This window comes from Dunckerocampus dactyliophorus, chromosome 1, assembly GCF_027744805.1.
Source record: "Dunckerocampus dactyliophorus isolate RoL2022-P2 chromosome 1, RoL_Ddac_1.1, whole genome shotgun sequence".
Lineage (NCBI taxonomy): Eukaryota > Metazoa > Chordata > Actinopteri > Syngnathiformes > Syngnathidae > Dunckerocampus > Dunckerocampus dactyliophorus.
Window position 1 is genome coordinate 29,721,425 of NC_072819.1, and position 24,246 is coordinate 29,745,670.

Sequence of the window (24,246 nt, forward strand, 5' to 3'; positions counted from 1 at the left end):
AAAATGTTTACAATAAACCAACGCAGCACTGTCTTGTAACAAAATATAGATTCAAGCCAGTACAAAGCGAGATGTCAAAATATGCAGTCAAATTAGTAACAAAACACATATATCAAAAAATATTAAGAAGAGACTGACTAGAAATTACTTACAAACATTAAGTAGCTGAAACACTGCTGGGCCTGTATGAAATAACTTTTGTCATACCAACAATATTCACGACTAAAATAAAAATCACCTGCAAGTTTAAGCAAACAACTGCAATAGTTTAATGCAAAAACAATATTACCTGCTGTAAACATAAATATCAAATAAACAGGACTCATGAGATTTGCCAAGTGAGATGATGCAGCAGAACACAGAGGAAACATAAAATTGCATTCACACTTTATAAATAATCTCATGTTGGCAACCATTTTTTTCAAAATTATGTTTTCCTTCTAAGTAAACTTTTTAATTCCTATAACGACTTGACTGAAGTGTAAGTTCTTGATTGTAACTGCATGCACATCACATACGACACAAGTATTTGAAAACCCTGTACCTTCCATCCCACTTATTCTTGAGACTTTTGTGGCAGAGATAAACAGTTAGGTAACATCCTAGCACAATTGTTATTTTACACAAACAAAACTAAACAGTCCATCCTTACAAAATCATGTGAATTAAAGGACACGATTATTTTTGCTATTGGGGTTTAAATACTGTATTGCAGATTTTAAGATACAAACTAGCAATCTACAGGAAAAGGGTAAAATATCTGACTGCTACATTTTCCAGTTTTGGTGTAAGTCTGAGACCACTACCTAATAGTCAATACAAACATTAAAGAGCAGCAGTCAGTTTTAGAAACACACACGATGTTATCATCAGCTGTTCCTCAATCTACATTACATTAGACTTTTATGGCATGAGGAAGCTGGGTAGTTACGATGGTCTAGCTCCTGCCTCTGAATCTGCATCTGCAGGTTGGTTGGGTGATTTGTGGAAAGGAGTTTCCTTGTAAATGAACCAGCAGTTGCCAGCCCACAAGATGAAGTTAAGAAAACCAAAAATCTGTAAAAAGAGGAATACAAAATGTCATGGTCGTGCAAAGTACACTGGCAATAGACACTGCATAGAACCTACCACAGAGGCGTTTAGTCGACCCATGTGAGGTGTCGCACCAGCAGTGCACTTGGTGGTGCCGTCCTTGCACACAGTGAGAAAAGTCAAAATGGTTGAAGGACTGGTTGCCCACTTCACGTCAGATAAACCTTTAGCCCAAGCAGAGGAAGATGCCAGCCACATGAACGCAAAAGCTGCAGTCACGAGCAGGTCCTTAGACAGAAAGAAACATTTCTTTTTTTAATGACTTGCTTAGAGGAATTTAGTTGATCCCTCTGGTATTACAAATGCCACACACAAAAGGTCCAGAAATACACACATGCACTTTAGATGTCAGATGTGGGTGCTACACATGAACAGGAGATACAAGCAGTTGGGAAAAGTTCCTTATAGCAGGGGTCCCCAACCACCGGGCCAGGGCCCAGTACCAGTCCGTGGGCGGGGCCGAACTGGGCCGAGGAAACCTTTAAGGCGCAATGATAAAAAAAATACACACACCAAAAAATAAATTTTTGTAAATAACTAAATACAATTTTAAGTAAATGCATATCAATTTTGGAAATATGGGCCATTATTTTATCCTAAAAATAATATAGTTTGAAGTTTTTGCATGTTTATGTTGTTTGTTGCGAGTGTCCCACTTTGTTTGACAGTCCTTGAACGTACCATTGTACATGTGCTAGCCTTCTCCCACTCTGCACAGATTGTCAACTATACTGTTTTTTTATCGGGGTTTTTTCACTTCATATTTGCTCCCAAATGCTGATACTCTGTGGGAATGCATAAAGGTAAAGTTTGATGACGTTATTGAGTGCTAATGTGTATATTTCTTGTGTGCACAGCTTCAAGTTAATTCATGCTAGCACACTGCCTGTTATGACACACATCAAGCAGCGGTGCTATAGATAAATTACATCGCTATACAACCCCCCCGGTCCGCGGAGATTTGTGGGAACACGAGCCGGGCCATGGGTCCAAAAAGGTTGTGGACCACTGCCTTATAGTATTTGCAGCATTGCAGAATGATGGGAAGTAGCGAGTGACCCAGTTAGAACCTACAAGGTCTGACATCAAAGCATTTTAGTTGAAAGTACAGGAAACAAAAAACATGGCTGACGACTTTGCGTTTGCATTTCATCTAGCTTTAAAAGTGCATCACAAAATGCAGACAGGTCATTTTTAAAAAGAAAATTACAAGCAAATGACATTTTCACACCAATTGTGTTAAATGTTGTATCACCAATTTCTTTTTCACTTTCGGCTTTTCCGTTTGAGGTGTTGCCAAAACACGTAAATTGCATGAATGGTTTCGTCGTATCACATCATGACGCAACCCTGGCTGGGAATTGAACCCATGCCCTCTGCCAGGACATATATTAATATAGTTTCTATAATATGTTTATTCATATTCATATTTATTCCTTTTAGTGAAGTTAGGGCAGGGGTCACCAACGTGGTGCCCGCGGGCACCAGGTAGACCCCACGACCACATGAGGTGCCCGCAAGCCTGCTTTTCATTCAGGTTTTCAGTTAATAATGAAAGAACAGTAGAAAGAAATGCATTCTGAAATACAAAATGTGAGTTGTGGACACCAGCATTTTGTTAATGTTCTCGTAAAACAAGTATATTCGCTTTGTTAGGGTTTAAATAAGGGTTTAAAATAAGCTCTGAAAATAAATGTTACAAAAATGAGTAGATCTTGGCCATTTTCATTTTGTAAAAGTAGCTCTCACAAGGAAAAACGTTGGTGACCCCTGGCGTAAGTGGTCCCAGGATCCTTTTATTTGTCTATTTACAGACTTCGGTGGACAAAGTTTGGACACCCCTGATATGCTTTACTTGTAGGTCATAACAGGTCTAACAGAACTACAGTCACATTCCAGTCCCACCTCTTCTGGATGGAACGTGCATACTGCCGTCAGTTGCTAAGAAACAACAAAGTTTAATTTACACCAACATGTTAGATGCACTCGTTGTGACCCCCTGTTGGTCTACCACAAGAAGGTATTTTACACTTTAAAACAAGGGTCATACATTCATGCTTTCTGCACCAAAATTGAAAAGCATACCACAACTGGTCCACGGCTGGTTTCTCTATACATCTGCTGGAAGCCCAGGTAGATGACAAGGCAGGCAGTACTGTAGAGAAATGCCAGAACTCCAATACAGACATAAAACTGTGCGGATGACGAGTGGTCTCCAGTCAGGTAGTAAATGGTGGGGTCAGTCTGATTGACAACACAGGTAGGGACATTATAAGGGTGTTCCATCAACCTGTGTAAACATATGAAGGAACACTGATGATAATCTTGACTGCCAACACTCTTTATAGTAGGATGTAAGCTTTAAAGGATGTGGTATTGTGTGCTCACCTAAATGGGTAGTTGAAGTCTGCTTGAATTTCTTGATTGTGGCCCCCAGGGCACTGGACATTAACACTGGTTGTGCCGCTGTAGCCGCCAGTTGTAGCAAAGGCAAATATTGTGAACACCTGCAATGCACACAGACGAGAGCTGTACTCACATTTGTCTTTTTTTAAATCAACATACTCATGAGAGGAAATCCTTGTCTTAGTCATACTACGGATGATGCAGAGCTCGTCACACAGTGGGCGTTTTGTAGAACACATTGAGGTGTGTGAGAAATGTCAAGTCATCCAAATTTTGGGCTCCAAATTTGTGGTTTAATACCAGCACCACCATGTGGTGCATTTCTGAGAAAAATAACAGCCAAGGCAACCAGTGTTGCCAACTTGGCGATTTTGTCTAGCGACATTCCAACCCCACTTGACGACATATTTTCTCAAAAGCGACTACCGACAAATCTAGCGGCTTTTCTGACGTTGTTGAGGAGTTTCATGTTATAGTGAAAGCACGTATTGTTCTGCATTTTGTGTTCTTGCTGAGGGTGCTGTTGACAGGTCTGCCCTGCCCAAAGGCAGTCACAAGCCATGATGTGGAGCTCTACGCAGCAAAAGTGCAAATGCATTGCTATTACATATATTCACCAGTAGAGTGTGCCACTCACGAACCACATCTGTTATGTCAGTGGTCCCCAACCTTTTTTGACCCACAGACGGGCTTGTGTTCCCACAAATCTCCCGCGGACCGTGGGGGGGTTCGTACATTATAGCGATCTAATTTATCTTATTTCTTATGTGTTGTGTAAAACTAAGACATGAATAACATCAAATTAAAGCACAAAATGAATGCCGACCCACCATCCACAAGTTCAAGTTCCAGCCAAGTTTTTCCAGAGAGATTATTACATGGCTGTTTGATGTGTGTGGTAAAAGGCAGTACGCTAGCATGAATTAACTTGAGACAAATGTGCACATTAGCACTCAATAAGTCATCAAAACTTACCTTAATGCATTCCCACATAGTATCAGCATTTGAGACCAAATATGAAGTGAAAGACAAATGCAGAAAAAATACAGTAGTAGTCTATCTGTGCGGCATGAGATAAACTTAGCACACGCACAATATACATGCATCAAGTGGAACGGAAGTAACAGAGAGAATTCGGCCACTTTTTAAAAAAAAAACATTAAAAAAAAATAAGGGATTTTTTTTTTCCTGTGCAGCCTGGGACCGGGCCGTGGCCCGGGGGTTGGGGACCACTGTGTTATGTTAATGTGAGCCATAGAGTAAACACAGCATCATCTGTTATTCACTGTTCAATAGTACCAATTTTAAAAAGTTCTTAATTGCCAGCGTGTGACGTGAAAACTTTGAGAGGCGCTGGCCGAGATTAAAAATATTAATTTTATTTTGATGAAATGATGGACAATTTTAAATCAACAAACCAATAATCAAGTTTATTTGTAGTTCTAAACATGATGTTTTTACTCACTCTTTTTGTCTTTCCTACGAGAGTATAATTTTTTTCCACAGTTTTTCTGTCTTGTGCAAATGAGATGCAATTTACACGATGACGTAATCTAGCGACTTCTAGGGCAGCCAATGGCTACTTTTTTTACTGAAATGTTGGCAACAGTGAAGGCAACAGTTGAGGAGGAAGTCAGCGGTTGAGGAGTAGAAGAGTTACATCATAGAGATTCTTGATGTTTCACACAGCTTTACAGTCGACTATCTGCAGATTAAAAATGTTCCAATAACATCCATCGTGTGCTTTTACTTTGCATTTCTAGCTTCAAAATAGGTCAAATTATTTCTAAACTATTCTTGCATGCTAACACTTTAGTATGCTACACATCACTTTGCTACCGCTAGAAGCTGACTGCCAGGTCTCATGGAAGTAGAAATGTGCAAACAGCTAGACTTCATTCTAGCCATGTGAAATGTTGTTTTAGCTGAAATATTGTCTATTAAAATTGATCTCTGAGCACGTAGTTCGTCTCAAGACAAGCAGCAGAACCAATTTGAGAGTTATGTGTCGCTAGCAAGGGTGGGATCATGAGACACAGTAGCCCCCGCTAAGGTTCCATATGGACACAATGTTTAAAGTTCAAACTTACCCATTCTAGCAAACGGATAAATGCCAGCGGCTCTTTGAGAGGACCCAAGTCGAGAGTGAATCCAGAAGTTAGCACTTTCTGCAGTAAAATGAGGAGTATTACGCACTGACTGTTACTTTCTATGAGTCACTCGTTACAAGCGTGTTTGTAGAAAAGTGCTCGATCGACATGTGTGCTATTACCTGGGCAACAGATTCCATTGTTTTTCCACTAGTAAAGCAAAAAACTGTCCTTGCTGGTATATACTTCACTTTCGATCGTCACTGAGCCTGTCAAAACTTTTCTACCACTTCAGCAAGGTCGGTGTGGATGACACGTGACTCATAGTGCTATGACGTCGGCAGGGGGCGACACTGAGGCATACTTGCAAGAAGCAATTGGTCTTGATGATTACAGTATGTCTAAGATATGTCAGTGTTTCTCCGCTATAGATGCAGTGCAATGTCCACACTTCTTTAAAGCTTTCAATTAATGCCCTGGCATCTATTTGCTAAACCACATGGTTATGGTTTAATTTATTTCGAACATGCATACAGTTTACACTGAATGCTTCATGTTACAATTCACAATTCAACATGTCCGAAAAGGAGTAGGAAGAAGCAGAGTTTATTTAATCCTAACCTCTGTCCGTATCACATAAACTGCTAATACATACAGTATGTTCACTTCCTCTATTCAACATGCACTAATGCTGTTCGGATCCACTTCCTGCCATCTTTCGTGCTGTACTGTGAGTGTCATTGAATGTATGTACAATAAATTATTTTCAGTATTATCACTGTGGCTGTTGATTTTTATCATCGTTTCTGTTTTTTTGTTATTGTCATTGCAATTGTTGTTGTTGCTGTTGTTGTTGTCTCTCTCTGTATTGTCCCCTTGTCCCTGCACTCCCCTCTCTCTCTTTTAAAGCAGCTGTATCACCATGGTAACTTAGGCTAAGCTCATAGCCTGGTTGGGACCGGGTTATGGCCAGGCTTTCAGCTTAAAATCAGCAATGAAAATACCACTGTTTCACTGTTCAAATAATTTGGAGATGTCATCATCATTTATTTAGAACCTACGAGGTTCCCGAGGGGACATGGAAAATAAAAAATAAAAAAAGAGAATTCCCTAATGATATAATGATAGATGATGATAGTAGCAAAAGGGGGTAGCTTCTCCCCGTATGTAGCCAGTTAGTTTCTACCTTGTTCAGTTTAGTTTGCTAGTTTTTTTGCGGTGCCTTTTGTTGTATTTTATTATTTTTTTTGTACCATAGCTCTCTGTTGTCTTTTTGACTTCTTGGTCGCTGTATGCTTTAATTGGGAACAACCAATTAAAGACTTTTTCTGTTCATTTGGGATCATTTGGGATCCCACTTATCTGTGTTCCTTGGGCTAAGACAAAGACTTCTGGATTATTCTACCATCTATCCCTCTACTCAATTTTTTAAATTTATAGTCAGGTTAATTGGTGACTCTAAATTGTCCATATGTATGAATGTGAGTGTGAATGGTTGTTTGTCTATATGTGCCCTGCGATTGGCTGGCGACCAGTCCAGGGTGTACCCTGCCTGTCGCCAGAAGTCAGCTGGGATAGGCTCCAGCATGCCCCCGCGACCCTAATGAGGAGAAGCAGTACAGAAAATTGATGGATGGATGGATTTTTATATCTCAACCCAACCGGTCGAGACAGACGGCCACCCCACAGAGCCTGGGTTTTGTCCAAGGTTTTTTTCCCTAGGGGGAGTTTTTCCTTGCCCCCTGTCGCCAAGTGCTTGCTCATGTGGGGTTGCAGTTGGTTCTCTGATGTTATTTGTGACCTTCATGTGTAAAGTGCCATGAGATAACTACGGTTGTGATTTGGCACTATATAAATAAATTGAATTGAATTTAATTGCATTGAGAATATTATTGTATTCTGAAACTGCTTTTTCATTCGAGACGTCGTCCTCTTCATCCGACTGCCAGGCTGGCCCTGTTTCGGATTTTGAATCTGTATTTCTTGGACCAGCATCATTTTGCGTTGTGTTTGGCATTGTTGCTAGGCAACCACTTTTGACTTCAGCAGTTAGCCAGTTAGTTTGACTTGCTAGCAGCTGTCAACACTTGTAACTAGTTTATTTGAAGGAATCTGTACCTCTTGCCTACGAGCAGCTCCATCCTCCACATTTGCCTTGTGCAGCCGAACAAGGAAGTTTGGGTTCATTGTTGACAGGTACAGCTTGCACGGTAACACATCTCAAAGGAATAAGAGTGGCTTTGTTTGCCACCATTAAATATTTGACTGGTCCATCAAAGGAAGGTTCTCAACACTGTTATACAGTCCACTTGTGAAGGATTCTACTTTACAGATTAGAGTCATGAAAGCAGTAACTAACTGTTTAACAAGGCAATGGTTTGTCAGAACATTGAATAGTTTCTGACTGGTTACACGGCTTTTTTGTTGAGCAACCATGGGGAAATAGATTTTGTTGCTGCATAATTGGAACATGTTAGACTGGTTTTGCTGCCTGAGAGGGTAAACAGGAGCATAATCAAATAACTCAGCAAAGATCACATGACTGGAGCCTCCCTTCCTTGACAAACAGTTTCATTTTGCCTTCCCACCCCTCTAGAAGTTACATGACAGATGTGTGAGACACTCAAAGATTCATATTATTTATGATTTTTTTTTTTTTTTAGAAAAAAAATAGTTTTCACTTACAGAATAATTTAAATTCCCATGTAATGATTGACTGTACATGATAGTTTTGCTCAACCTACCACGACAGTCTTGACAGCCTGTGTTTGTCCTTGTAGCGGTGCCACCCAACCAGAATTCAACCAATCAAATTAAGTAGTAGGTTGTCCTACTGGCAAATTCATCCAATCACATTATCGCTTGTCAGTGCGTAATGACAGAGGCACATAGACAGAATTTGCTTGCTGGTACAGTGTATCATGCTGGCTAGGTGTTGACAAAGCTGGTAATTGGCGTGGAGCACCCGTCGTGAATTTTATATTTAAAAAAATATTTTCGACATTATTTCGGTGCTGCGTGGGGAGGCAGCCGTGGATTTTGAGGACTCTGCATGTTTTCAAACGCTCAAATTAACGTTGTCAACAGGACTACTGTTTTGTTGATGTCATCCGCACCAGAGATTGTAGCGACCTTCAATTGACTTGAATAATCACAGACTTTTTGTTTCTTTTTAAAATTTAATTGACTGTTTATATAGTATAGTGTCATTCGCGACGAGCATGGGACTTTCGCTGCCTGGCATATTGCTGTTATGCTTCTTAACTCTGACAGCCGGTTCAGATTTCCTATTGGGATCCAAACCCTCCGGGCAGGCGGCTTTCGTAAGGAATTCAAACCGAGCTGCAAAAACCATAAAGCGGTCTCTGCCGGCTTCGCCGCCTTCTTCACACAAACACGACATAAGGAAGCGGAGCGCCCCTCCGGATGCCTCCTGTGGCGCTTTGCAAGGATATGAAACCAAGTTAGGCAACAACACTCACCATGTAAGTTACCACTGCTGTCCAGTTACACTTTGCAGCCTCACAAGTTCTAGCTTTCTTGAGCATCCATGCACATACATTCTTATACTCCCAAAGTTTATGCACGACGTGTGTGGGTATGATTGTTTTTTCATTAGTACATCTGAGCTTTTTTTTATCTGAGCTTTTACGCATAAAAGCTTCTACAGCACCCACAGCACCCACAGGCTACTATGTTACTCAAATGTTGCTATTATTATACCGCCGCCACTACACCTTAAGAATTGTCTGGTCAAGGATTTCCCCGAACCATAACATCGATATAAAGAACACAACAGGCTTAGTCCGTTTTGTGCATTTACTATTTTGACAATACATTAATACCTGAGAATATTCTGCCATGTTCTGTTGCTTATTTTTACCAGAGGTCTGGGCCCGCAGTTCGTATTTTGCTCCTGTCTGAGTGTCTAGTACTGAAAATGAGCGCAGGGAAGAGACCCTGTGACTGGCAGTGTGTCAGTTATTAGTTTGTATTTTTCAATAGCAGTACAATACAAGTTAACAGTCTTGTTAACTTGTGCTTAAATTCAGAATGAGAGATGCCGTAAAATGTTAATCAAGTGTTATTTTTATGTTTTTTGCTCCATTGATTGTTGCCATGAGGTCAATGCTCTTGGCCTTAATAATCTGATGTCAATTCTTAAAAGGCTCAACACCATCATTTCCCCCTGAAGGCTACCATCACTGGTCCCACCAGTGGCTGTGCTTAGAACAACATAGGCTGAGTGGATTTGCATGTAAATAAAGAACAATAATATTATGCAGCATGAAAGTGAAAGCAGTTGGCCTGATCTATACAGTGGGGTTAGGGTTAGTATTTTATAACTGTCAATGTCAAAGTCCAATCTGGAATCAGAAGTCTTTGTCTTTTAAATTATCTATGTTTCTAATAACATCCTGTTTTGTGTATTTTTAGTATACCTTCAATGACCTCAGTGGATCAGTGTCACTGGCCTGGGTTGGAGATGGGACAGGGGTCAGTGTTCCTCACTCATGTCACTTAAATGTTTTTTTTTACTCTCATAATAATTACAGTATTGTGAACATAAATGATCCAAGCTGTACCTCTCTGAAGGAGAACCTTTGTTTTGGCAGGTCATGCTGGCTTTAACAACTTTTCAGGTTCCCTTCTTCATGATAAGACTTGGACAGTCTAAACTCTATCGAAGGTAAGTCAAACTATATGGGCTTTAATTTGCATTAGATTTGACTGCAACTTCATGTCTGCCAGTGAGGACTATGGCAAGACCTTCCAGGATGTCACAGACCTCATCAACAATACCTTCATCAGGTCAGAGTTTGGCATTGCTATTGGGCCTGAGAAATCTGGCAAAGTAAGTGAAGTCCTGAACCTTCCAGAACCCTGATGAACCTTTTAATATAGCCTTTTACCAGTTTCATCAGTCTGGGTTTTGTCCTTGTAGGTGATCTTGACAGGCGAGGTGTCTGGGGGTCACACATCACGGATCTTTGTCTCTAGTGACTCTGGGAAGAGTTTCACACACCGAGAACTGCCCTTCAACCTCCTCACAGCGATCACCTACAATCCTGAGAATTCCAGTGTGCTGCTGGGCCTCAGCTACAAAGTAAGTCGTGAATGTTGGTGTGTGTTATGATGATATTCTAAATAGACATATCTATACAAGCATAAGCCCCCAGATCTGATAAAGACAAATATTCACATTATAAAAACATATATTTGTCTTATTGCTATACTTTAACTTGATAAACTGAACTGGACACAAGTGAATCTTTCGGTACGGTTGACCTATGCTGTTTCTTAGCTCAAACACTCATTTAGTTTAGAAATACTGATATTGAAATTCTGATTTATGTCGTGTCATATCGCCTTATATGGTCTCAAAACACTGAACCTCAATAACGTCCAACTAGTTCGGATTTCATCGCTTTATGTAAAGCATCAAAAGTCAGTACAATGGCCACATTTCACAAGCATTTTATTATATATTTTCAAGGCACAGTACTGAATGAATGAATGAAACATGGTTCTACTTTAGAGTAGTCAGTGTACAGCTTGTATAGCAGTATGGATTTACTGTCCTCTGACAATGACTATCCACGCACAGCCATTATTGTCTAACAGCCGACAACACAAGTGAGTACACCTCACAGTGAACATGTCCAAATGGGGTCCTAAGTGTCAATATTTAGTGTGAGCACCGTCCTCTTGGGTATGGAATTCACCATTTGCACAGGTTGTTAGTGGAACCCGCTTCTACTCCTCAATCTAAAATAAAAATGGTTGTTGAAATGTGAGGGTGTTCACAAATTTGTGGGCTTGCTCACATTATTTGTATTTAAATACAAATGAGTAATATTTGAGTAATATTTGATCTGCAATAGACTTAACTTAAACTTAAATTTCTTTGGTGCCTTGGCTTAACAGCAACATTTCACTATTCACAAGCAATATTGGAGGGAATTACAAATTGTAGTTCAATCATTTGGCATTATTTCCTTAGCCTCTTTCAAATCCCAACACATGACTTTGCCCAAAAGGCCTTTCCCTTCGTTTTTTTATTGCTGCAAGCTTGTCAATGGTTATTCAAGTGTTTACATAGGGTGTAGTTATTAACATGGTTATGGTGTCTATGGTCAGCTCTGTTCAACATGTGAAAATAACTGTGTGACTGCAGTTGACTGAACTGTGACTTGTTTAACTAATTACATTTTTGTCCTCAGGATGAGCTGTGGCTGACTGAAGATTTTGGCTCTAACTGGAAAAAGATCCATGACATGGTGTGTCTGGTGAAATGGTGAGAGACCAGAAAGATGCACTCAGCCAATAGCCTCTGTGTTAATCAGTATTCTCCAGTGCATTTTTCAAATGACAAATAGTATTTTCTGTGCAGTCAGGTTAGACAGAAGTGAAAAAAGCCCACTTTACTGTACAGTTTAATTGAGCTTATTATTGTGGACTCTATGTATGCCTGTATGTTGTATTCCAACTCGATGACACTAATACTGGCCAAGACAAACAAAGGCAAACAAGTTCACAACGATTCTCCCGGGACTTTTATTGCCGCACCTCCACAGTAAACCTGCTTGGCAGCAGACTTTACAGCAGACTTGTTGTTCCAGAGGCACTTCCTTGTATACCACCTTAGTAACCTTGACATAAAGGTTGTAAGGTATGCATTTTAATGCCATTGTTTCTGAAATAACTGTAGAAAACATCCTATCCTATGCAGTTGTGACACTTTTATCACATTTTATTATCTATGAAAGCAGCAGAAAAGTGGGTCATGTTCTGACACAATCCAAACCAAATTATTTTGTTGACTTTTTTTTACTTCAGTGTCTTTTTTGTATGGTTGTATGGTTACATTGTGGATTCATATATTTGGATCCACAGGGAAGGCAGGACTGCTGGTTGCTAGATTAGTCATGCTCATGTTCATAAATAAACCTGCAATTGTTGCTTCTTTTGTAATGCTTACAGCACATTTTTAACCATGCTTTATTAACCCTCTCTGAAATACCTGATCATTTTACTATAATTCCAGGGCGAGGAAAAATACCATCTTCTTTTCAACCAATCGCAATGGATCTTGTCGTAAGTGTTAATCCTGATCTACTGTATCTTGAGTCACGCCAAACAACCATGGCCGATTTGTTACTGTTTTCGGACTGTGTTAATGGCCGATAGCATTCGTTGTCAGTGATGATGCTTTAATGATATGTCTTACGATTGCATTTGTAGCACAAAATTTCCAATCCCAATTTGCCCTTTTGTGTTATTTAGATGACCGGGGAGTGCTGGAGCTTAGGAGGACAACTGATTTTGGGAAAACCATCACGACTGTCGCCACAAAAATCTACTCCTTCGGCCTGGGTGGACGTTTCCTCTTTGCTTCTGTAATGACGGGCAAGGTCAGTTTAAAGTAGCTTCTAATCAAAATAAAAACACAACTGAAACAGGTGTAATTTGACATGTACAAGAAAAAACTCAAGTCTACTAGAATTACGTGTGAGGTTCCCTCATTAGTTACTCTGTACACATGAATCAGTTAGTTTTCCTTTCTGTTAGTTATTAGTTTTTATGTTTCTCTGCAGGGCACTTTGAGGATGATCCATGTGTCAGTGGACCAGGGAGAGACTTGGAATATGGCTCAATTGCCCCCTGTTGGTCACGAGCAGTTCTATTCCATCTTGGCAGCAAGCGATGAAATGGTCTTCATGCATGTCGATGATGAAGGAGGTCAGTCCACACAGCAGCACAATAACAGAGTTGTTCCCTTTTTATACTGCTTCTTATGTGTTTGTAGTCTTATTTCCAACTAAAACAGAACTTGGTGTCCCATTATGTCAAGTCAATTTGCAGTTGTTGATTATGTATGCTTCCTTATCAAGATCTCATTTATGTTTTTCCTACTCAGATACTGGCTGTGGCACCATTTATGTGTCAGATGACAGAGGCACTGTGTACTCCAAGTCATTAGTACGCCACCTTTACACCACCAAAGGAGGTGACACTGACTTCACTAACGTCACCTCCCTGCGAGGCGTTTTCATCACCAGCGTCTTGGCTGAAGGTACAAGTGCTTACATGAAGGCTTGGCCACACAGCTCTCTATAGTCATATTACCTCAGAGACACATGCAACCAAATGGCGTCTCCATTACGTGCCGGAGGCAGGGTGTTAGCTGAATGTTTAATTAGCTGTTGTGTGATATGTTCAGGACTGGTATTTTTGAGCAAATACACCCACCACATAACCAGCTAAATATTCATGTCTGATACTCATGTAATCATCTATTAAAAATACAGTCAGTGATAGTCCCATTGTTTTAATTTCTACTTTTTCATATAAATACATAATGGTTTTTCATTATTTGAATCTATATTTGCATAGTATGTGCATGATTGTTCAATAGGAGGAGCATTGGCAGAGCGTGCATGTACTGGAAATGCTGTTGTGTTGTTCCAGATAACTCTGTGCAGTCCGTGGTGTCCTATGACCAGGGAGGGGAGTGGTCTCCTATTCAGAAACCTGCCAATAGCAAGTGTGACGCTACAGCTAAAGACCCAGAACGGGTAAACAAAGGAACAAGAAAGAATCATTTGGTTTTAATGGAAACAGTGTAGGGTCTAATATTGGTATTAGTCACGAAATGCTGGCTCTATTTGTTTCAACAGTGCAGTCTCCATATCCATGCTGCCTACAGTACTGCTATGAAGCTCAATGTCCCCATGCTGCCACTGAGTGAACCAAATGCTGTGGGTCTTATATTAGCTCATGGTAATTATAAAATATCAAAATATTGCTATAAAAAAGAAGGAATATTGAACGTGTTGATATGTGATCATTTTGAGTATCTTTTCAGGAAGTGTTGGTGGTTCGATATCAGTGATGAACCCTGATGTATACGTGTCTGATGATGGAGGCTACACCTGGATAAAAGCTCTTGACAGACCCCATCATTATGCTATTCTGGACTCTGGTGGCCTGCTGGTGGCTGTGGAGCACAATCCCAATGAACCAGTTGACAAGATCAAGTAAGTAGTACCTAGGATAGAAAAGCAGACCCTTTGTTGGAGCATAGAATTTGTCTTGGTACTTTTTACTTTATACAGGAGCGATTCACTACCTTTTAAAGTTGGGGTTCACAACCAGCCCGCATGGGATTGTAGAATTTCCATATATACAATTTCTATACCCCTTATCAGGTTCAAGGTCATGTGAGAGCGACATACAATGCAAGCTTTGTGAACCACTACACTACACATGATCTAATGCGAAAACTCATTTGAAAGTTTTAAATAGAAAATTGGCATCACGTAGCTTCAACATCCTAAAATTAAAGATTCAAAATTATAATACCAGCTTTCCAAGAGCTGGAGAACATAAAAAGGATTGGAACCACTGCTAAGTTAAAGAAAAGTTTCCAGTTTTTTAATGTGACGTTTCTTTAGATAACTCAGTATTCAGTCATTCTCTTGTTGCCTTGTGGCAAGAACAGCAATAAAGGAACGTGTTTTTTTTTTTATGGCTAAGAGCAAATTGAATCTTGAACATGGATGATAACAAATGGGCAGAAAAAAAATCCACTCTTCATGCATTTAAAAAATGTAAGTAAGGTGTGTGTTTTGGCGTAGCTTCTTAAGGACGGCATGAGCAAATGTTTTCATAAAGATATTCCCTCACTTGGTCTTTTTATAAAAGCCCCTCTTCCCAAATCTTCTTTGGAGTTCAGCTATAGATTGCAAAGCTTACAGAATATGAGTTGTCATTTTTCACTCATTGAGGCACTCTGTAATCCATTATGTTTGCTTCTGGTCTCAATTTGATCACTCGATGTTCTGAGACAGGTTTTCAACTGATGAAGGGCAGTGCTGGCATACATATACCTTCACCCAGGAGCCCATCTACTTTACAGGGCTTGCATCAGAGCCAGGTGCTCGCTCTATGAATGTCAGTATCTGGGGATACAGAGACAGTGTTCTCAGCCAATACTGGATCTCTATAACCATTGACTTCAGGGATCTCCTCACCAGAGACTGTGAGTGGGAATAATTACATGTCTAATTCAGTTATCTTGGCTTAATATTTCAATGCTGTTTGTTAATAATATAACATTATAATGAACAAAAATCTTTTTTTCAGGTGTGGACAGTGATTATGTTCAGTGGTTGGCTCACTCTGATGACATCAGTGACCCCAAGGATGGCTGCATGCTAGGCTATAAAGAAAAGTTTCTGCGTCTCAGGAAGGACTCTGTTTGTTGGAATGGACGAGATTACATGATCACCACTCAACCAACGCCTTGCCCATGCACACTGGATGACTTTCTGTGGTAAGACTTAAAATGTCATTTGATAGATGTCTTCACGTCATTTTCAATGATTAGATAAATTTTGTATAGGGATGTCCAAGAATATCTGCTGACCAGCTAGTATCATAGAAATTAGATAATGGATCATATCAGTATCTGTTTTCTTGCCGATATTGATATCGCCGTGCAAGTTAGACTTGACCAAACTGAACTGTCCTCCACAGAGCAACAAGCTTATAGCTCAGAATGTCTGTGGTGTGGAATTATTGCCTTAGGATTGTAAAAGATTGAAAGTGTTATGTTTTGCTTTTTGTGTGTAATGTGGCGCCACCTAAATAGTAGAACAGATTACTAATGGGAAACAGGTAGCACTGTATGTGCACATTGTGCCAAACGGGGAACACAAAACCAAAATTAGAGCAGACAACAGGAAATGATGTGAAAATAAGGGAAAACCAAAACCAAAACTACAAAACAAAACATTACATACAGCACTGGTTATGCGAGGGAGGAGTAATGCGCATTCCTTCGTATATAATATAACATCTCAGGAAGAATCTCTGTTAACTCAGCATTTTGGCACTTTTTCTATAGCTTGTATTGTTTTGATTAACCGTACATCTGTGTGTCTCTTGTTGTGGTCCTTGAGCCGGGTCGTAACAAACTTGTGTTGCATATTGCAATATTTCATATTTTGCATAAACAGTGTTTATCTGTGAAATGCATCCAGTGGCAAGAAGCATAATGTTTTCATTACACCACATTGGTTTGTGGGAAGGGATGCAGCTTGTATCTGTATTGGTTGATATTGGTATCGGTAATCGGTAAAGTGCTGGACGATATTGTTAAGAAAGACAATTTCGAGCATCTCTACTTTTGTATTAATGGTGACATATGGGAGCTGGCTAATGCTTGCTAAACCTTTTTTTAATTGTAGATTCTCAATAGTAAAGGGTGGTGCTATAATGACCTTCCTGTTTAATGGCCTTAATGCAAGTTTCAAATGAGAGGAAGATATCAGTATGCAGCTGGTGCTAAAAGATTAATGTAGTTTCGCATAAAACACAGCAAGTGAAGTTTTGTCTAATTGAAAATAATTCATTTTAAATACATGAAGAGTATTTAATCCACAAATTGACAAATGTTGTCATCTGTTTAATTCACTAAACCAAATATATGATAAAAAAAATCTAAAAAAGTAAATAATTGTTTTGACATGTTTTTATGTGATGAATTGTTTTGGTGGATTTCTTGGTAAACTTGCAGAGATGACCATGTTACGAGTATTTAATTTTCAACCATGTACATTTTTTATTGTGTCATTCTTTATTCTGACTTTTTTCTTTGTTCACCTTACTGATGCCATGTGACTCATTGCAGTGACTTTGGATATTACCGTAAAGAGAACAGCTCAGAGTGCATAGAGGAGCCAGATCTGAAAGGCAAAATGCTGGAGTTCTGTCTGCATGGCAAAGAGGAGCAACTGCTGACTCATGGGTAAAGCTCCAGCTTCTGTCTTCATATTTTTAGTAACCTGACCATATTCTCATTTTACCAAGACATAAGATGACATAAGGATCAAATTACTGCCGTTAAAGTGTTTTTGTGTATTACAATATAACCTTTTATAGCAGAGAGGAAATAGTTCTTCTACCTATATATTTCAAAGCAGAGAAATTTGGAATGAGGATTTTTTTTATGGATGGACAGTGACAAGGAATTAGACATGAGCTACCAAGAATTTACAACTTTTCAATCTCAAATTATAAGTCCAAAACCAAAGTACAGCAGTCAGCGTTGCTTATCAAAGTAGTGCTTGTTCTCTATTGACGACACTAAATGATCATAAAAGTGTATTTCTGTGTCTTCAGCTACAGGAGAATCCCCGGAGATAAGTGTGAGGGTGGACAGATTCCTGAACGGAAAGAGATTGACCTCAGGAAGAGGTGTGTGAGTGACCTGCTGAACCCAGAACTCAAGGTCAGTATCGCCGCCTGCCTCTTTCATGAAGCTTTCCAAGTACATTCAATTGGCTACCTAATATGTTGTTTTTACAGAAAGAAGGCCACTCCTCCGTACCCATTGTGATAACAGTTGTCATCATCATGCTACTGAGCACTGTTGCTGGAGTCCTTTTTGTCAAGAAATACGTATGCGGCGGCAGGTTAGAGTTCCTCAACTCACATTATTTGAATCTCTACCCAAACTGTGCTTTATTACCTCCACCAGCATATGCTGTAATATGTGGGTGTAGTTTGTAGACTTGGAGGTTTGATTACCCTTTGGTGGATAGTTTAGTTGGTTAACTGAATTACACAAAAAAACGACATACTTTAACACCAGATCCATCTGGTCGAGAAAAAAGCTTGGTTGGCAAGATTAAAATGTATTTATATTTCTTGTTTAGAGAAATGCTGTCTTGCAAGAACAGGGCAGCCAGAAGCCAATCAGATTGAACTATGGCATCACTACTATGAATGATAATACATGTGATATGGAAGTCATCAGTTAGTGACGTGTTTTTTTTTTTTAAATCCGAGTTGTACAGGTGCCGCCGCGTTAATATCCAAGCAGAAGCTGTAGTAATTTTAAATTTCATCAAAGTTACTTAAGATTTGTCAGATCGAAGCACGTAGATGTTCAGACTTTTACCGACCTGATCAAAATCTTCAAAGCGAGAGCCCTTGCGTATGCAGCTCAACAATCCGACCACGTTGAAAAAGAGAAAGCTTCTTAGCTTTAGCCATCAGGAGGGCATGTGAATGCCTGGCAGAAAATGAACATTTTGAGCAGATTTTGGCTTTTATAGCGTGTGATCTTAAACTTTTAATCAGGTGATAAACAACCTATTTCATTTTTTTGTTTGTTTTTGTTTAAATTACAAGTTCCAAATGTTTTTTGTCTCACTCCCCCTTCTTGCTTTTGCATGTTGTATTAAGATCCAAATGTGCAAAATGCAAATTCTAGGAATTTTTCAACTGGTCTTATTTTTTATCAGGTCTGTATTTACGCTCATTACATTTTTTTATAATAAAAAAAACATGATACATATATTTAAAAACAATCTTTATGTTTTTATTAGTTATTAGTAACAACATCTTATCCTTTTCTAGTTACAGTATGCCTTTTTGCTCTATTTTTCAGAAATAAAATAAACAAAAACACAGTAAACGATAAATAATCAATAAATAATTGAGAAAAAATATTGCTATAGTGTGAATGAAGTTTTTCTGACTTGGCAACTGGAACGCTTTTAACTCGGAGATCACGTCACTGTCATTCCGACTTCCCAGTTCCGAGTACAAATGAAACGCACCATCAAGTAGTCAACGTGTGACTGATGTGGTAGCACGTCGTGTGATTTCGTTCTTAATATTTTAATCCATACTAACTACGTCGAGCAAAAAAATAAAGTGGTGGGACAGCATGGATTCACATGTATCACGAACTGTGATGGGAGTCAGCGTCCTGTCTCTGTCATTTTGTGCACCAGTAAACAAACATATACCTATAAACAAACATATACCTATGTCTTGAATTTGAAAAAAAATTATATTTTATTTTTCACTAAATAAGGGTTCGGTGAATGGGCATATGAAATTGATGGGGTTCGGTACCTCCAACAAGGTTAAGAACCACTGCCCTAGTGTTAGGCAGTTGTCACTCACATTGTAATGTACATTGTACTGTAATGTGTACAGTATAATGCACATGTAAATTGCTGGTAGCCTCTCCTTTTGTGTGTGCGTGCGTGTGTGTGTGCGCGTGCGTGCGTGTGTGTGTGCGCGTGTGTGCGTATGTGTGTGCGCGTTTACGTCCCACGAAATGTACGTGAATAGCAGACAGCCATGAGTGACAGCAATGAACGCCATTATTTTATTCGGGCCAAATGAAAATCTGCGATTTTTATAGATTCAATGATTGCTAACTTTAATAGCTAAACTTTGCCAAATTGCTAGTTGACAACAAGCATAACTAGTGTGTGTGCGTGTGCGTGTTAAGTGGGGGGTGGCTTACATGCTTGGCGTAGGGAGAGAGTGGGATGTAATGCTTGCAGCCCATTCGAAAGTTAGCGCCCTCTAGACAGATGTGTAACGGTTGCAAAAAAACCCTTTAAGAATTGTGTGGAGGTGTTTGGAGGAGGTTTGTGCTCTTCTGAGAGCCATTAGTTTTATTACCTGTGTTTCCTGAAGTTGTTTTGAGCAACCTAACGGCATCTTAATGTTTGTCCACAGGTTCTTGGTTCACAGGTATTCTGTACTGCAGCAACATGCAGAGGACAACGCGGCTGAGGGCATGGACGACCCACTTGATTTCAGTCACGCTCCAAATGGAAAGATGGAGTTCCATGACGACTCTGATGAGGTAGGCTAACCAAGACGGGACCACTGTTTCTCCTGCTCATTGGTCATTTAGAACGTTTATGGCATAGGTGTCCAAACTTTGTCCACTGAGGGCCACAGAAAAATTGAAGGATGCGGAGGGCCACGTTGATACATTGTGCACATTAATGGTAAAACCATTGTATGTCAATATATGCTGAGCTAGCTGAACAAAACATCAACATCTTAGTTTTGTGTTGTAGATGACAAATTAAGGGGGTATTCGGCAAACGAGTTTAGTGGGAGAGCAAGCTGTGTTGAGTGGAAAGCTGGATTTACCTGTTCAGCGATGGTAGCTCTCTTTTCAAGCAGCTGTATCACCATGGTAATTTAGGCTAAACTCCTAACTTACAGTACAGCGTAACGGTGCCAGGATGAAAAGGCACAGTCACAGGAGTGAAATAATATGCAATAATAATATGCAAAGGTGACTTAATAATTTCTTGTGTTGATCATTAAAATTCAAATGGTTTGAACTTTTTTGAGACTATTTAAACAAGAGAGAAATGTGAGAAAATGTTATTGCCCGTCTTGAGAAAAGTGTATAAAGTGTAATGTGAGGGGTTTTACAGCCTTAAAACATATATAATCATTGTAAAAAAAAAATGAAGTTGGCTACTTGGCGAATTTTACGTGTTGTGGGCTATTTTGGGAACCTATCCCCTGCTATAAACAAGGGAATACTGTAATTAGGTCAATGTTAGCAGATGTAAATGTCACAGCAGTCCTTGCGTGAGTACTTAGCCCGTTATTGTTCTTATATTACAATAATAAGGAGGAATAAGCACTCTGAGGCATCAATCAACTGGAAGAAAACACGTGTTTATACTTGTAGTAAGGAAAAAAATAGTACTAATTTTTTTTTTAAATCACCACAAAATATGTCAACACTGCCATCTAGTGGTCACAATGACATACAAGAGGAAGACATTTCTAAGATTAAAAATGACATTTGTTGCTCCAATTTATTATTATTTTTTATTAGTAAGTGTTAAAATGTCAAAGTTGTGCAGTGTTGAGCGTTGATAAATGAAAAGACTAGTGGGGTACAGTTAGTATAATAAATCAGTGTTAACTTATGTGCGTTACATGCTGAGCATTATTGCGTCAGCGATCCTCCCTCACTCTATTGTTGCTTTTAGCAGTCATAATCTTTTGGGAACTCCTCGTAACGCTGCATAATAATTACTTACTAATATTTCATAAAATACACCAGCCGTGAGGGCTACATTTTTGAGCTGAAGTAGAATAACATGCAAACTCTCCCTTTCATGTGAACGCGCACTGAGAACAAAGCCGAGAACCGGATTTGACAAAGTTAGCTGATAACCACCGTTGTGGTACTGTTTAGTTCTGTTTGGGGAATTCAGGTTTTGTTGAGCTGCATCTTGAGCACAAAACCTGGGTTGGTTGAGCCACTTTCACAGAATACCTTTGTGTAATATCTATAATAATAGCTTTTTAGAATATGCCCAGGGTCATGAGGGGAAAAAAATGAGTTGGAGGCTGGAAATGGCCCTGGGCTACACTTTGGAAATCCCTGGTTTCAGGTACAATGGTAGTCAATAGATTGAACATTATTATTCATTTGAGGTTTTGTTTCTCTGTTATTAGCAGCTGATATTCTATCATCAAACTCTTTAGCTGCTGAGCTTTTTGCCAACCAGGGCATTGCAGGTGAAGTTTTCATAAGGACTGGCCACTGAGGATAGGATACATTTGAATGTGAACTGGTCGGATGCGATGCAATTCTTAAAACAAACAAACAAACAAAAGCTACAACATACTTGCTTAGAAAAAAGGTATGCTGCACTTAAAAGGTGCGACTGTGAGAATTGTTGTTATGACATGACAGGAGGATCATTGTGAACTATGTCTTTTTGGTGTTCTTTTAATGTTTTTGTGTTTCATTGTCTGCACAGGACTTGTTGGAATAGCAGGTTGAGCCTGTTAATCCATCTCAACGGAATTGTAGCCTACCTGGTAACTAGAGACTGTTCCTGTCACATGTTTGTCCCTGCCACTCCCTCCTTTCATCAAGTAAATGATCTTTGATCTCTGCTATTAGGCCGAGAGTCTGTGTCACTCTGCAGTCGTTTGTGAAGTAAAATGAATGTATGCTGGCTCCCTGGACATAGAATATGTTTGGGTGTAAATCGCTCAAGTTTATTTATTATTATGTGGATGCAAGACCTGAGTCAGGGCAGGAGAAATTAGTTTGAAGGTGACGCTAGTTGTATACCGTAAATTCTTCCCACTGCATCGCAGGTCCTGCCTGTGGTATCACTTGGAAGGCGCTCCTATAAATACTTGTCACATCTTTTCATGATGCATGTCCTTTCTCTGCACTTGTATGTATGTGATATTAGGTTGGCAGGTGATTACTGGATAATGACTCTCCCCAATCACTACGATTACAACTAATTTTTATGAAGTGTTTGATTGTCCGTGTGCCCTCAGTGGCCAGAATATGACAATTTTGGGCCTTGTAGTCTGTGGCTCAATTGACAGTTTGTCTGTGTTCGGAAAATTAGCCTACGCATGATGCTCTCTTCAACATTAAGATCCATGGTTGAAGTAAGAAGCACAACTAGAAGCATACATTTGATTGGGTTTTGATAGCAATAAAGTGTCTAAATTCACAATATTTGCATACATGTAAAAAGCTTCCTTTACTACAATATCTGTAATTTTGCCAGTTGCTCTCTTTGATAAATGAAGGCTGCAAAACTGTCTTGTTTCAAGACAAAATTGTACGTAAATATCTGCAGTTTAACTGCTAAAAGCGCAATATTCTTTGTATGCTTAAAGTTCCACATTTTCCCAAATGTGCTCTCAAAATATTTGACTGTAATACGGTAAACTTGGTACTCATAGTCTTGTCTGTAATGATTTAAACTGATTTGTACTAAAGCTTTTGAATTTGCATTATACAGTTCATAGCGGAGACAGCTATAGTTTCATAGCAAATGTCAATTTATTTTGCAAGAGTTTCAAGTCTATCACTTGTTAGAAACGCACAGGAACAATTAAATGATGTCAATATTGTAGGACATACAAGGTGACAGACACTGGTATGTAAATAACAAAAGGGTGTGAGGCGGTGTGACTTGTATGTGCATCAAATCCTCCAAAAATTATTTATAGTGTCAATTCAGGTGGTTCACCTGGTACTACTGACATACGTCTCAAAGCTTTGACGTCCCCCAAGACATTTGCACTGTTTGTTTGTTTATATCACACTGCTGTCATACCAATTTTATTTGTGATTAGCAGGTTCTGAGTGCAGTAAATGTGGTGTTGTTTGGACATGGTTGTATAAGTGCCTCCTGCGAGGATATGATGTGTTGCCCTCCCATGTGTGACTGTCTTGTAATTTCCTTTTAATACAGTATGTCTCTCAGATGATGTTTGACCAGGCTTCGTTTCTAACATCTCCAATGCTGCACTTTCCATAAGATAAGAACAGTGAAGGATACAGTATGTTTCATATGAGCTACCATTGAACTGCATGTAATCCCTCACAGTAGTCTACAGTTGTTTTTCACGCCTCAGCATGAGACCATTCTGATACTTTGATAACAGGGTCACCTTGCATAAGAAGTTATAGGGTGGAAGTGCTAGACACAGGAATTTCATATTTGATGAATAAGTGATGCTATCTTTTTCTTACAATCTGATGTATAATGTAGTAAGGTTTTGTAAATATGCAAACTTACATCTTTGTATCTGCTGCTTTAATTTTAAGCATTTCTTTGGGTTTACCAATAAATTGATAATGTTCCTCTGCTTTTGGCTCCTGTTTTTTAAACTATAAAGACAGCAACAGAATGTGGATGTAATAATGTACATTTATTATAATTTATTTTTAAATTTTGATTTATTTTGTATGACTTGGTTGTTAAAATTTTGATCTATATCTTATCCATGTTCATATGTCAGTGCACAGAACATAAAT

General features: G+C 39.2%; 2 protein-coding genes across 2 annotated transcripts; one reads left to right on the plus strand and one right to left on the minus strand.

The window, feature by feature from the left end:
- Positions 1 to 63: 63 nt before the first annotated feature.
- Positions 64 to 5,907, minus strand: sypl2b (synaptophysin-like 2b). Its single transcript, XM_054780169.1, has 6 exons — positions 5,771 to 5,907; positions 5,589 to 5,666; positions 3,481 to 3,599; positions 3,178 to 3,382; positions 1,129 to 1,320; positions 64 to 1,056 (listed from the first exon to the last, which is right to left on the minus strand). The coding sequence occupies exons 1-6, from the start codon at positions 5,786 to 5,788 to the stop codon at positions 928 to 930; spliced, it is 741 nt and encodes a 246-aa protein (XP_054636144.1). The 5' UTR covers positions 5,789 to 5,907; the 3' UTR covers positions 64 to 927.
- A 2,564-nt stretch (positions 5,908 to 8,471) lies between these two features.
- On the plus strand, positions 8,472 to 24,083 carry sort1b (sortilin 1b). The gene is made up of 20 exons (XM_054779024.1): positions 8,472 to 9,073; positions 10,026 to 10,085; positions 10,205 to 10,278; positions 10,341 to 10,443; positions 10,534 to 10,695; positions 11,813 to 11,886; positions 12,637 to 12,686; positions 12,876 to 13,003; positions 13,187 to 13,331; positions 13,510 to 13,665; positions 14,061 to 14,167; positions 14,270 to 14,372; positions 14,458 to 14,629; positions 15,443 to 15,633; positions 15,738 to 15,927; positions 17,287 to 17,403; positions 17,778 to 17,886; positions 17,964 to 18,070; positions 20,142 to 20,271; positions 22,211 to 24,083. The coding sequence occupies exons 1-20, from the start codon at positions 8,810 to 8,812 to the stop codon at positions 22,223 to 22,225; spliced, it is 2,457 nt and encodes an 818-aa protein (XP_054634999.1). The 5' UTR covers positions 8,472 to 8,809; the 3' UTR covers positions 22,226 to 24,083.
- Positions 24,084 to 24,246: the final 163 nt, after the last annotated feature.

Excerpts from the sequence above, each read along its gene's own strand:
- sypl2b (XM_054780169.1), bottom strand. Across the intron at positions 3,600-5,588 it reads TTATCCGTTTGCTAGAATGG|GTGTTCACAATATTTGCCTT; the intron begins GTAAGTTTGAAC and ends TGTGCATTGCAG. Across the intron at positions 3,383-3,480 it reads GACTTCAACTACCCATTTAG|GTTGATGGAACACCCTTATA; the intron begins GTGAGCACACAA and ends ATGTTTACACAG.
- sort1b (XM_054779024.1), top strand. The coding sequence starts at position 8,810 with ATGGGACTTTCGCTGCCTGGCATATTGCTGTTATGCTTCTTAACTCTG. Across the intron at positions 13,004-13,186 it reads CTTCTGTAATGACGGGCAAG|GGCACTTTGAGGATGATCCA; the intron begins GTCAGTTTAAAG and ends GTTTCTCTGCAG. Across the intron at positions 15,928-17,286 it reads ACACTGGATGACTTTCTGTG|TGACTTTGGATATTACCGTA; the intron begins GTAAGACTTAAA and ends GACTCATTGCAG.